Source organism: Dendropsophus ebraccatus, chromosome 1, assembly GCF_027789765.1.
Source record: "Dendropsophus ebraccatus isolate aDenEbr1 chromosome 1, aDenEbr1.pat, whole genome shotgun sequence".
NCBI lineage: Eukaryota > Metazoa > Chordata > Amphibia > Anura > Hylidae > Dendropsophus > Dendropsophus ebraccatus.
In genome coordinates this window covers 192,911,537-192,925,216 of record NC_091454.1, presented here as the reverse complement: position 1 = coordinate 192,925,216, position 13,680 = coordinate 192,911,537, and the positions used below count along the sequence as shown (strand labels likewise).

The window sequence follows — 13,680 nt, the reverse complement described above, 5'->3', positions numbered from 1 at the left end:
ATTCCTGAGCACATAGTGCTATTAACATCTGGTGTACCAATGGATGGCCCAACTAATATTTTATGAGTAATGTACTGGGTTTATGAATTGTTCATAGGTAGTTCCTGTCATCTATAGATCTAGGCTGAATTCCTTCCAATAATGAAGCCAGAATTAAAGAACATTTCCACCTTCCATGTGAAAGAGGCTATTATTATTATTATTATTATTATTATTATTATTAGTGAGTGAGTGAGTTCCAGTATGGGGGAGGCTCGGGCAAAATCTTGGAGGAGGTTGAGTGAGGTACAAACAAGGGGGGAGCACAAAAGGAGGTCATTGGAGAATCGAATGTTGTGTGAGAGACAGTAGCGGGACTATCGTGTTAGAGATATATGGAGGGGACAGGTTGTGGATGGCCTTGGATGTCATAATCAAGAATTTACGTTGGTCAATGGGCAATGGGAGGGCCAGTGAAGGGATTGGCAGAGGGGAGAGGCAGAGGCAAAGCAAGGATTAGTCGGGCAGCTAAGGATAGACTGAAGGGGAGCAAGGGTGTTAGATGGAAGGGCAGAGAGGAGGATGTTACAGTAATCCAAGCCAGAGATAATGAGAGAATGTACCAGCAGTTTTGTTTGAGTCAGGGGTGAGAAAAGAGCAGATTCAGGAAATGTTTTTAAAGATGAAGGTGGCAGGAGGTGGTCACGGTTTAAATGTGCGATTTAAAAGAAAGGGTAGAGTCAAAGGTGACCCCAAGGCAGTGGACTTGGAGGACAGGGGACAGAGTGCAGCCATTGACTGTACCATTAAAGGGGTTATCCAGCGCTACAAAAACATGGCCACTTTTGCACCAGTCTTGTCTCCAGTTTGGTTGTAGGTTTTGAAACGTAAAGGTAAGGTTTTGAAAAGTAAATAGAGCTTAATTGCAAACCACACCTGAACTGGAGACAGGAGTAGGGGAAAAAGTGGCCATGTTTTTGTAGCACTGGATAACCCCTTTAAGAGATTAGATGGTGGGGTGGAACAAGATGGGGGAAAGATGATAGGGGATGGGGGACAGTTCTGGTTTGTCCATGTTAAGTTTTAGAAAGTGGGAGATGAGAAAGGAAGATGTAGCTGATAGACACTCTGGAATCCTGGGTAGTAGAGAGATGACATCCAGACAAGAGAGGTATCCGAGTGTCATCGGCGTAGAGGTGTTACTTGAAGCTGTGGGATTCAGTGATGTGTCTTAGGCCAAAAATATAGACGAAGAAGAGAAGAGGCCAGAGGATGGACTCTTGGGGGAAACCAAGAGTGAGGGGATAAGGTGGTGTGGGAATGGCAGACACTAAAAGTACGATTAGAGAAGTAAGAGGAAATCCAGGAGTGGGCTGAGCTAGTTACACCATGGGATGAAAGAGAGTTTGTAGGAGGGAATGGTCAACTGTGTTGAAGGCAAACGATAGGTCAAGGAGAAGGAGCACAAAATATTGGTGTGAGGCTTTGGCAGTTAGCAGGTCATTGGCCACTTTGGTGAGGGCAGTTTCTGTGGAGAGGTGGGGGCGGAAGCCAGATTGCAGCGGGTCAAAGAGAGAGTTGGATTAAAAGTGGGAGGATAGTTCATGGTAGTTAGGAGGAGGTCCTTTCCTATGTTCACAGTGTATTTTGGGGGTAAAAAATATGCTTGTATTTACAAACTAAATAAAATGAACCTCAAAAGTTGTTTTTTTTTGTTTTTTTGTTGCTTTTCCAAAGCTTTTTTGTGCGTGTTTTACAGGTGTTTTATGGCTATTTACATTTATACAAATCAGATCTTTCCTTGCAGTTTTCAAGCATAATACATATAATTACAGTTTATACAAGTATAATACAAGTTTATACACGTATAATACATATAATTACAGTTTATGTGCAAAAAAACAATCAAGAAAGCATCATGCAAAAGGAGGTTTTGTTTGCTTTTTAAAGCATTTAATGCACAATTTTGCTTCAAACTGCATTTTTGGAACTTTTTGTGTGTTTCATGCAAAGCTGATCCTTTGACACAAAGACCAAAATAAGGAGTCACTTATTTGCAGTGTGCAGTGTAAAATATTTTCCCATTGAATTCAATGTAATGTCAATTCATAGGAAGGCAGGTGTACAATTCCAAGGGCATTTCACATTTACATAGGTGATATCGCAGATATGATGAAAGACATACATTTAGGCTATGTTCACACTGCGTATAGAGACCGGTCACGGAACGGCCAGTCTCTGCCCGGACCATCCTGGCCGGTACTTGAGATGATCTTTCGGCCGCAGGGTTCTGATGCGGGCACATCAGAGCGCCCGCATCAGAACCTCCCATAGCACACATTGAAGCAAGCGGATGGAGCCGCTCGCTTCACTGTGTGAACTGACAGGTCTTTCTGCGGCCGGAATTCACTGAATTACGGCCGCAGAAAACTGACATGTCAGTTGTTTGCGGCGGCGTATGGAATCCCGGTCGGAGCGTGTACGATGTGTGTACGCTCCGGCCGGGATCCCATAGCTTAATAGGCTGTGTTCCGCTGCACTAAAACTACGGCCGTTGTTGCCATCAGCAACAATGGCCGTAGTTTTACGTAGTGTGAACATAGCCTTAAAGGTGAAGTTCGGCAATTTTTATCTTTCTTCAAATCTTCAAATCAACTGATGTCAAAAAGTTATATAGATTTGTGAATTACTTCACAACTGTCCAGGAACTGTCCAGAGCAGGAGAGGTTTTCTATAGGGATTTTCTATGGCTCTGGACTAGGGATTGTCCGAACCTGCCGAGGTTCGGGTTCGTACGAACCCAGACTCTAGGCAATGATTCCCGCTGTCTTAAACTCTGTGCAGAGGGTGGATACAGCGGGAGGACCGCCTGGAAAAACGGGATACAGCCACAGCCATAGGCTGTATCCCAGTATTCCAGGCGGTCTTCCCGCTTTATCCACCCTCTCCACGGAGGTTTAAGACAGCGGGAATCATTGCCAATAGTCCAGGTTCGTACAAACCCGAACCTCGGCAGGTTCGGACCATCCCTACTCTGGACAGTTCCTGGCATGGACAGAGGTGGCAGCAGAGAGCACTGTGTCAGACTGGAAAAAATACACCACTTCCTGCAGGACATACAGCATCTCATAAGTACTGGAAGGCTTAGATATTTTTACATAGAAGTACTTTACAAATCTGTTTAATTTACTAACACCAGTTGATTTAAAAGAAAAATGTTTTTGCTGGAGTACCCCTTTAACTGATGAGAAAAACACATATAGTACAGTATATTTATTAACAATTATAAAATCACCTAGAAAAAAGCATCCCCATTGTACCATAGAGACACACTATAACAATTATTATTAAAATTTTTTATTTAGTTCATGTATAAGTGTATGCATGTTTCCTATGTCATATAAACAGAGATGTCAGCAGAGAGCACTGTGTCAGAGTGGGAAGAATACACCACTTCCTGCAGGACATACAGCAAAGAGTTTGTATGTTCTCTCCGTGTTTGTGTGGGTTTCCTCTGGGTACTCCGGTTTCCTCCCACACCGAAACATTCAGATAGGTCAATTTAGATTGTGAACCTTAATGAGTACAGAAACAAAAATTGGCGAACTATGTAAAGTGCTGTGGAATCAGTTGCTGTGGAATCAGTTGGTGCTATACAAATAAAAGCATTATAAATGCATTTACTTAATCATTAGAACTGTTAGGTAAATCCTGTTACCCTGTTACATCTGCATAATGTGACTGTGAGCATCAAGCTTCTTGGAGAATAGAGTATTCACATAGCAGCCGGATCTGAGAAGCTCCATTACTCTAATGCTGATGACTGGGCATTACACCGACCACTTTCTAGTTGGTCTATTTAAAGCCACGGTTATGCTATTGGTGCAAAGTGTCACTGCAATTTTCTTAGTTTTCAATAAAAGATTATCCAAGGCATTTGAACCATTAAAGGGCTTATCCAGTTAGGTAAAATATATGTTTAATCACCCCCTCCTGGAGACTAACAATTTTCAAATTTCATAGTTGTTATTATATATTGAGGCTCCTTCCTCCAGTTCTGAGTTGCTGCTTTCTGCTGAAGACACAAAAATCTGTGTGTGAGCTGCTCCCTCCATCTCCCCCTCCTTCCTCCTCCATTCTAAGACGGCTGGTGTAAACAAGTCCCTGGCAGGCTGTATCTGCAACTTTGTAGCTACTTTGTAATGCTGGGAGGGTTAAGCTGAGGTCAGTCTGACAAACTCAATGTGATTATCCCTCCTGGCATTACAAAGTTGCAGATAGGGGCTTGCAGATAGGGGCTTGTTTACATCAGCTGTCTTGGAAGGGATGAGGAGGAGGGGGTCGAGAGCAGAGACAGAGTGTATAGCTCAGATACAGTTTTTCTATGTTTTCACCAGAAAGGAGCAGGCTCAAAACTGAGGGAAGGAGAAACAGTAATGATATGTATGAAATAAATTGTTACTCTCCGGGAGGATAATTCAACATATATTTTGCCTAACCGGATAACCCCTTTAAGACAATTTGTATACAAGGAGTACCATATGTGGTTTCACACATGACTGCAGTTTTTGTGCCAAAACCAGAAGTGGATCCAACAGGAAAGAGAAGTACAAATCATCCCTTTATATTTTCCATCCCATAGAAGCCACTTCTGGCTTTGGAACAAAAACCATGTGTGAAACCACCATCAGAATGTCCCTGAACACAAATCCCCATACAAAACCTCTCCTGCTCTGGGCAGTTCCTGTCACTAACAGAGGTGGCAGAAGAGAGCAATGTGTCAGACTGGAAAGAATACACCACTTCCTGCTGGACGTACAGAAGCTGATAAGTACTGGAAGACTCCTCTGGAGTGTTCTCCCAGTCAGATTCTCTGTATGAATAAGAACATTGTGTGGAATTAACTATTACATGACTGAATGTCCATATGATGGCTATCTGGCAGAAATTCAGGGACCAGGGTTGCATTCTGGAATCAAACAATAATACTGATTTATTATGACTGTCTGAGTACTTGGAGGGAATAAAACCCTGCAAACATGAAAAAGTAATGCCTTGCTATTGCACGTGTGTCCAACAAAAACAGGCTTGATCTTGATTTTCAGTCTCACTCTCACTAGACTCCATTATCTCTGTCATGCATGTATAATAGAGTTGGAAACCACCATGATTTCCTGTGTCTCTTTTGAAGTGATTTTTCCATGGACGTGGGGGTAAAGTGTAAAGGGCTTCAGCTGAGGAGTGAGAAAACAAGAAGCATTGTGACTGGGGCAGAACTAGGGGGTGGGATGTGTCATGGATGGTGTGACATTACATCTAAATATAGTCAGGATCCTTCTAATAATATTCCTGCTTGTCACATGCACCCGGGTTCCTTAAAGGGATATTCCCGACTTGTGGTTTTCCAGCTCTGCGCTTGGTTCCACTGCTCCTTTTGTGGGCGGGCACATTCTGTTGATTGACAGATCGGGGAAACGGTGCTCTGGTCTCATCATCATACCACTTGCCCGAGCCCGTGTGCACCCAAGGATACATATACATACGTGTACAGGGGGAGATTTATCAAACATGGTGTAAAGTGAACTGGCTCAGTTGCCCCTAGCAACCAATCAGATTCCACCTTCCATTTTCCAAAGAGTCTGTGAGGAATGAAAAGTGGAATCTGATTGGTTGCTAGGGGCAACTGAGCCAGTTTCACTTTACACCGTGTTTGATAAATCTCCCCCATGGTCTATATGCAGTTCCCGGCATTTACAATAAAAAATAACAGTGCTTTTGAGAAGATGCAGCTCTGATGATGGCTCAGCACTTAGGGCACTATTATGCTGCGTTTACACGTAACGATTATTGGCCCGATCGTACGATTAGCGATGTCGGATTTACGATTTTTTTTTTATAACGATCAGCGTTTAGATGGTACGATATATCGTACGAATATTCGCACTGCGATCGTTTTGCGATCGTTTAAGCCTATCTCACACATTGGTTAAATCGGCGAACGACTGTTCACACGGAACGATTTGCGAATTCTTTGCGTACGATGAACGACGATTTGATGACCTGATGAAAGATCAAAATGTACGATTTATCGTGCGTCGTTCGATCGTTCGCTGCGTTTACACGTACGATTATCGTTCGAATTCGACCGTTATCGCGCAAATTCGCACGATAATCGTTACGTGTAAACGCAGCATTACACGGAGCAATTATCAGCCAATTTGACCAATTATCACTCAGTGTCATGCTGCGTTTACACACAGAGATTTATCTGACAGATTTTGGAAGCCAAAGCCAGAAATGGATTTGAAAAGAGGATAGATCCCAGTCTTTCCTTTGTGACCTGTTCTGTTTATAGTCTGTTCCTGGTTTGGGCTTCAAAGATCTGTCAGATAAATCTGTCTGTGTAAACGCACCATCAGATTAGCACACAGAAAGATTATCTGCCAAAGATTTGAAGCCAAAGCCAGAAATGGATTTGAAAAGAGGAGAAATCTCAGGCTTTCCTTTATGACCTGTTCTATGTGTATAGTCTGTTCCTGGCTTTGGCTTCAAATCTTTGGCAGGTAATCTGTCAGATAATCTTTCTGTGTAAATGGACCCTAATAGAGACAACGATCAGCCGATGATCGTTTCTTTAGGTCCAGATCTAAAACCATTGGCTGTCGAATGTGCATTGCTATGATCTTATAAACTGTTCATACTACAGATGAGCGAATCGCTGATCTCAATGAATTGAAGCACTGCATTGATCAGCGCTCATCAAGCCTGCAGCCTTTCAGCGCTGCTCCGTTCCCTGCCACTCCCTCCCGGGTGCCAGGGGAACGCTGGATCCATTCTTGGGAAACTGAGAGAAGTTTCCCAGGATTGGATTCAGCTTCAGCTGGGTGGAGCAGAGGAGTGGGGCAGCACTGATAGGCTGTGGGTTCCATGAGCAGAGCGCTGATCAAACAAATCGATTCATTTCATTGAGATCAGGGATTCTCTCATCTCTATATCATACATTACCTCTCCGCACTCCTGGTCTTCTTCTGCCCTCTCCTTGTTTCCCGTCACTGCGCACGCTGAGCTGACAGGCCACTCAGCCAATCACTGGTCAGAGAAGCTGCAGTGCGCTGTGATGGGAAGCAAGCAGAGGGCAGGAGAAGACCGAGAGCATGGACGGGTAATGTATGAGCAGTATAGGACAAGGGCTGCACGAACATCACTAACAATGTCCGTGCATCCCTTGTTAAATGATAATCGAGCCATGTAATAGGCTCATTTAACAAGCGCCGATCTAGCAGATCGGCATTTGTTTACATTATTGATCGGGCCACCATTGACCCGTCTAATAGGACCCTTAGGAACGTTCTGAAGTTTTTACATTGCCCACAAGCAAGCTAAGAAAGATGATTGTTATAGTCTCTCCCTTGTACCTCACATCCCTGCAGGCAATGTGTTGGTGACTATGTGATCTGGCTGCCTGCCTCTTATTCATAGTTCTGCTTCTTCTCTATCACAAGACGCTGGTTGCAATGAGATGACGCCACATTGCAAAAATGCTCTTTTCAACGCACATTTCTCCGTGTTCTTGGGATGATGGAGGGAGTATGTTTGTTTACTTCCCATACAAAATGTAGAGTTGATCTTACTACATGCCATCCTTTGACAGTACCACCCCCGCTGTTTGCTAGTGTAACTATAATAGAATTATTTACAGAAGAAAAAGCTGAAGAGAGAAGCTGGTGACAACATGTGCATTGTCATATCCGCCAGATGCAGTGTTGTCATGGAGTCCTTGGGTAGATTCAGCACCCTACTCACCCTACTCAGAGAACACCTGTACAGTCTCACCAAGCACAGCCTCGTGTATGATGCCCGACTATAGAGAGAACTCTACTCATTATCTCTTTTCTCTACGATAAATGGCATTGAAGGAAGTGGAACAAGTTTCCTTGGTTAGTGATCAGCATAAATTGTAAGAAGGGTCACCCCTAACTAATGAGCCTATTGCAATTCTCGATAATCATTTAGCATTGGCTGCATGGACATCATTAACGATGTCCGTGCAGCCCTTGCAAAATGATTATCGAGACGTATAATAGGGTCATTAGTTAGGAGTGACCGTTAGCAATGTCCGTTTAGCCCTTGCCCCAAACTATATACATTACCTCTCCACTCTCCCAGTGTTCTTCTGCCCCCTGCTTGCTTCCTGGAGCTGCGGTACGGCCGGCCACTTGCCAGATGGTCAGGCGTGACACCATCTCTATGGTGGTTGGCCAAGGTATATCCATGCCTAGTGATGCAATTTCGAGACGCAATTGCCGGTTGGGCACACAGGTATGGTGGCACACCTGCTTTTATTTTAAGGAGCTGGATATACCTTGTTCCCCTGTGGTCAGTGACCTGCCGGGTTGTTGCGGGGTCCCTTGGCTACTTATAACGGTGGTCCGGAGTGGAGTAGTGACCCACCCGGACTATTGGTACTGCCACCCACAGAAAGTGGAGATGACCCAAGGAGTGTGTGTGTGCTGTGTCGGTGCTTGACGAGTAATCACAGAGTCTCTTTAGCATAAATAAAATCTTATTTACTCTGAAGATACTTGAGGTAGGCAGCAGATAATACAGCTTTGCATTGATACAATACTTGACACTTGATAAGTTACTTAATACTTTAGGCTCCAGATGTATATTGAGATTAGAAAAAGGGGTACAGTTGTGCTCAGTTGCGTACTAAGTAGAAGAAGAAAGGATCAGAAGAGTAGAGAGGAGGATGTCGAGAGAGTCCCAACCCAAGTAGTATTGTGCTCTGCCGGAACTTCGGAGGTAGCTTTTACGAAGGGTGTAACCAATAGCAACACCCGCGGTGGGACACCACAACTCCAACCTACTACAACCACCACAGCTCCTTAGTAGGAATGCATGATCTGGTGTATATTCTAGCATGACTATGGAGAACAAGAACTAACAGTGCTTCCTGTATTTACTACATCAGCCATTTCTGTTTTGCTTTTTTGCTTTCATTCCATTCCATCACCTTGACACCACATCACACAGGAGCAGTTTTTCAGTATTACAGTCTCCAGAATGCTTTGCTTTCCCTCATGTCTTTATCACAGCCCTCCCACCCTTCCTACTTCCTAGCCACAGCACAGCTGCCAGTTCCCCACCCAAAGCCATTGTAGAACATCTTATTTTACTGCAGACTATTGCACAGTGAAATCAGAGAGGTTGCAGCACCTGCTCAGTGGTATCATTCAGCACAAAGCAGCGTTCTATGTTAGCAGAAATGAAAGAAAAAGCAAGAAAGGTTTAAACTAAGCACTGGAATACCACTGCTGAGAGTAAAGCCTTGGTTTACCTTTCAGTGACAGTGTGGATGCTCTGTAGGACAGATACAGACTCACAGATTGCAGGTACACAGATCAGTAGCTTAGCCCCACCTTCACTTCCTGCATTCTGTCCTGGTATGTCTCTTACTTTAGAAGGACTGAGCCTAACAACAGACAGTGGACTGCAGACCTGACAACTGATACACCTAGTGGCCACAATTTTAGGGCTTTTTTTGTGGGGGATACAAATCCATTGGGTTATCAAAAGACAGTGATCCAAAGGCAGTGATTTAAGGAGATTTAAAATAGAATGACTATATTTCATGCTTTTATATAATAAGAAATATTAATGATTATATTACATAAAATATTTATTGACAACAGTTGTACCTTCTTATTGCAGATACATCAAGATGGCAAAAACTTTCTGGATTCAACTTGCATTAATCTCCGTTCTCATATTGACGGTAGCCTCTAAGAAAGGGGGGAAAAGTAAAGGCGGTGGATGGAGTTCTGGAACCAACAGAAACCCAAGTTACCCAGGAAATACTGGAAGCAATTGGAACCCCAGCCATCCAGGCAACACTGGAGGCAACTGGAACCCCCACTATCCAGCCAACCCTGGTAGCAATTGGAATACTGGTGGTGGCTGGGGAAATAACTATAATCCAGGAGGGAGCAACTATAATAAGCAGTTTAAGCCCCCTAAAAGCAAGACCAACATGAAAATGGTGGCTGCAGGAGTTGGTGTTGGAGCACTTGGTGGATTCATGTTAGGCAATGCAGTTAGCAACATGAGGTACAGTTTTGCCAATGATATGGACTCCCGGTATTACGACAGCTACCGAAACCAAATGCCTGACCGGATTTACAGACCAATGTACCGCGACAACACCTATGTGACGGAAGACAGGTTTGTCAGCGACTGCTACAACACGTCAATGACCGAATATAAGGTGACACCGATCGAGAATGCAACGGATGCGGACCAAACTGAAATAAGAGTTAAGAGCACCGTCATCCGGCAGTTGTGTGTAACCGAATACAGAAGGGCACCTGAATACGGATATGGCTACGGCAAAGGAATGAATCTCCTGGTTAGTCCAGGTTTCATCCTCTTCATCGCACTTTTTGTATATTTTATGGTCGAATGATGAGGAAAAATGAATGTTCATAAGTGGAAAAGCCTTCTGTATATATAGAATAAATCAGTTCAGATGTCCTGCTCCACTGCCTAAACCAATATTTTATCTTCTGATTCCCTGTATCATTGGAATGTTATGGGATCCCCCTCCAACATATGCTGTGTCCTATATTAGTGTACACATCACTCATCAGAGCTATATAATAATAATATTATTAAGAAGAAGAAGCAGTCTGTTAGTCTCGCTTGGCTACAGGTCTAAGCCCCCATGTTAGTAGTATGAACTTTTTTATTTGTCAAAAAAAAAAACTGCCTTCACTGTTTTGTTTTTTTATTTTGTTGTTGTTTTTCTCTTTTTGTTTCAATTGCCCGAGTCCCTTTTTTATTGCATGGTTATTTCATTAATGACTAAACATCATTGATCAGAACACTTCAAGGCTATTATCATATTGAGTTTCCTTGACTTCACTAAGTTTTTTTAGTGGTTCTTTTAGTGGTCGTCATAGGTTGCAGTGAATTTACTAAGAAAAAAATGGACTCCGCAACACAATGGACTGTAAAAAAAAAAAAAAAAATACCTTAGCAAGAATGTTAAACCAGTGGACAATTGGTGAACCAAATGGAAGACCAACACTGACTCATCATTCAAATCATAAGATTCTGAGAAGATTCTAGAATATTTCATTTTAAAAAATATATATATGAAAATTTACAGGCACTGAAAAAAAAGCATTGCCAAGGTGAGGAACCTCTGCCCAAGTTTTTTGTGTTATATAGAGACACGCGTACCCTACACCAATAGGCTCCATCAAGGTTGACTACAATGGGTCCACGCCTTATCCATCTATTGGTTGATAGTAGTTGACCTTCCAAATTAACTTCCAAGAAGGAAGTGGGAAACAAGATTGAGGCTTGATAAGTGTCAGAAAGATAAGAAATTTTTGAAGGATACCAATATGTTATATAAGTTTGCATGTCCTATCTTAACATCTTTGTAGTGTCGGCCATTCTATCAATGGCCAACAAAAGCACGAAGGCTAGAAGGCTTAAAATGCAAAGAAATAAAGAAGGAAAATCTTCAATTGTATTCATCATACACTTTACAACTATGGTGGCCTCAACTTTTTAGAGTCCTTCTTAAACCAGTTGATAGCTGAGGTTGCTTCTCTTTTGAGACCCCTTTGTTAGGAGCTATTGTTAGCTTTTCTTTTTCCAGACATTTTTGTATGTGTAAATGGTTATCCTTTACTTTCTATGGATGTCTGTGATGTTCTTAGCTATTTCCTTTTGCTAATAGACGGAGGTCAACATTAACCCCCACCCCATTAGCTCAGCATGGCCCAACAGTGCACACTAAAAGCCTAGGACTAAATGTATGGCGTATATTTTAAGTCTCATACATAAACTCCATTCTCATGCCCATTAATAATAAATACTGTATACATACCATACCAGTGCATATTATCCTATTGTCATGACATTTTCATCAGAATGCTTTGGATGACTCCATTCCACACCTGGCTGCATGCCCATTGTCTTATCGTAATTACTGTACCAATATGTAAGTCCAACAGAATTAACGATAATGTCACTAAATAGCACCGACTTTCTTAATGCATTCCAATGAAAAGGCTTGAAGCTTTGGTAAAGAAAAATCGACGAGTTTACTGCTGAGCCACAGAGTTAGTCTACATGAGTCTGTAAGCACTTTACATTGTTATTCCTATTTGTCCCAAAAAATCAATATAGATATGAATAACACAAGCAGTGCCGGTAGGGTGCTGCGTATCTATATTGGTGTTCAGCATATTGAATAATTCATGTATGTATATAGAGTGTGAGCTCAACACTGCCAACACCATCCAGAGATATGGAAGGCCAGTGCCGGACTGGCCCACCAGAGGATCCTCCGTTGGGCCGTCAGCTTTAGAACCTGCACAAACACTGACTGACATGTTGTTTCTCGCTGGTTCTTCATTAGTGGGCCCCTTGGATGATTTTCTCTGGTTGGCCCCAGATACCCCAGTCCGACACTATGGAAGGCTGTTCAATAGCAAAGCAAATGCTGCACCTTTGCATATACACAATAACTTAGCCTTGACTCAACGGCAACAGAATTGCCCCAGTCGACCTGAGCATTAGAGGTCATCTGCAGGGTATTGCCATCTATAAGGCCACATCTTGCCAGTTGAGCCTCTCTGATTGTTGTACCTGCCATAACATCACCCACAATGCCATGCAGTTAGCTAACACGTCTCCCTGCAGATTGTACCCCATCAGAGTGGGTATTTATACAGGCATTTGCCTCTGTGTTTTTTTTTATGTTTAAAGCAATGTATTGAACTGTGGAACTTTGTATCCTCGACAAGTGTCTCTCATAATATGTGTACTGCATTCTGTTTCGCACGTTGTATGGAGCGGTTTATAATAAACTACTGTGGATTATACAGGCACCGGAGGTTGTTGTTGCTGTCTTTATCCAGGACAAATGACTACATAGAAAGCCAGTGAAATCCTCTTATAGAAATCACAGTACATCTCCTTTAAATAGCAAAAGCATCTTAATGGTCAGGTATGACAGAAGCCATTAGTGCTATTAATAGGCAGGAAGAGGCATTGGGCACATACCCAATAATATTATTATAATGAGTCCATCAAGCAATTGACGGATTGATGTTCTTCTGAAAGGACTAATTTCTGTGAAATTGCATTAGTCTGTGTATCAGGGAGACTAGACTTCTATACTTATATATCATTCGGTAGCTTGTTATGTAGCAGACAAATGTAGGGTAACTTTTTATGTCAAACCTTGGAACATGGGTATGATTTTATGGAGGTTGTGTGTGTTGTTCACACTACAAGAAGACCTTCTAATTTGTGTTTAGTGACCCTGGTTATTGGGTTTTTCGGCCTTTTAAAAATTCTTACCTAACCATGTTCCCCCGGTGTCCTAATGTAGCATTTTCGGGTCTCCTGCTGAATGTTCCTGACGCTATTTCAGACATGGACACATCTTGGCAGTGACAGCCAATCAATGACTAAGGTGGGACAGCGCTGTGCCCAGCGATAAGCTGAGCGCGCTGCCCATTTCTCGGAGGTGGCTAGAACATTCAGCCGGGGACCTGACAACAGGAGGAGGAACCCCAGGGGAGTGTGGTTAGATAAGAATAGAATCTTTATTATGTTCTATGAAAGGGCAGCTTTAATATATAGATTCAAAAGTCTTCAGTCATTATTACCAAAAAT

The 13,680-nt window shown here is 42.7% G+C and overlaps 1 protein-coding gene across 2 annotated transcripts in view; it reads left to right on the top strand.

Annotated features, from left to right (window-relative positions):
- The window catches only part of PRNP (prion protein (Kanno blood group)), a 63,312-nt gene extending 50,425 nt beyond the window's left edge, over positions 1–12,887 (top strand). For both annotated transcript variants that reach the window (XM_069943265.1, XM_069943257.1), the window contains exon 2: positions 9,694–12,887. In XM_069943265.1, the coding sequence (XP_069799366.1) occupies positions 9,704–10,444 (741 nt within the window). In that variant the 5' untranslated portion in view covers positions 9,694–9,703 and the 3' untranslated portion in view covers positions 10,445–12,887. The remainder of the gene's footprint in view (positions 1–9,693) is intronic.
- Positions 12,888–13,680: the final 793 nt, after the last annotated feature.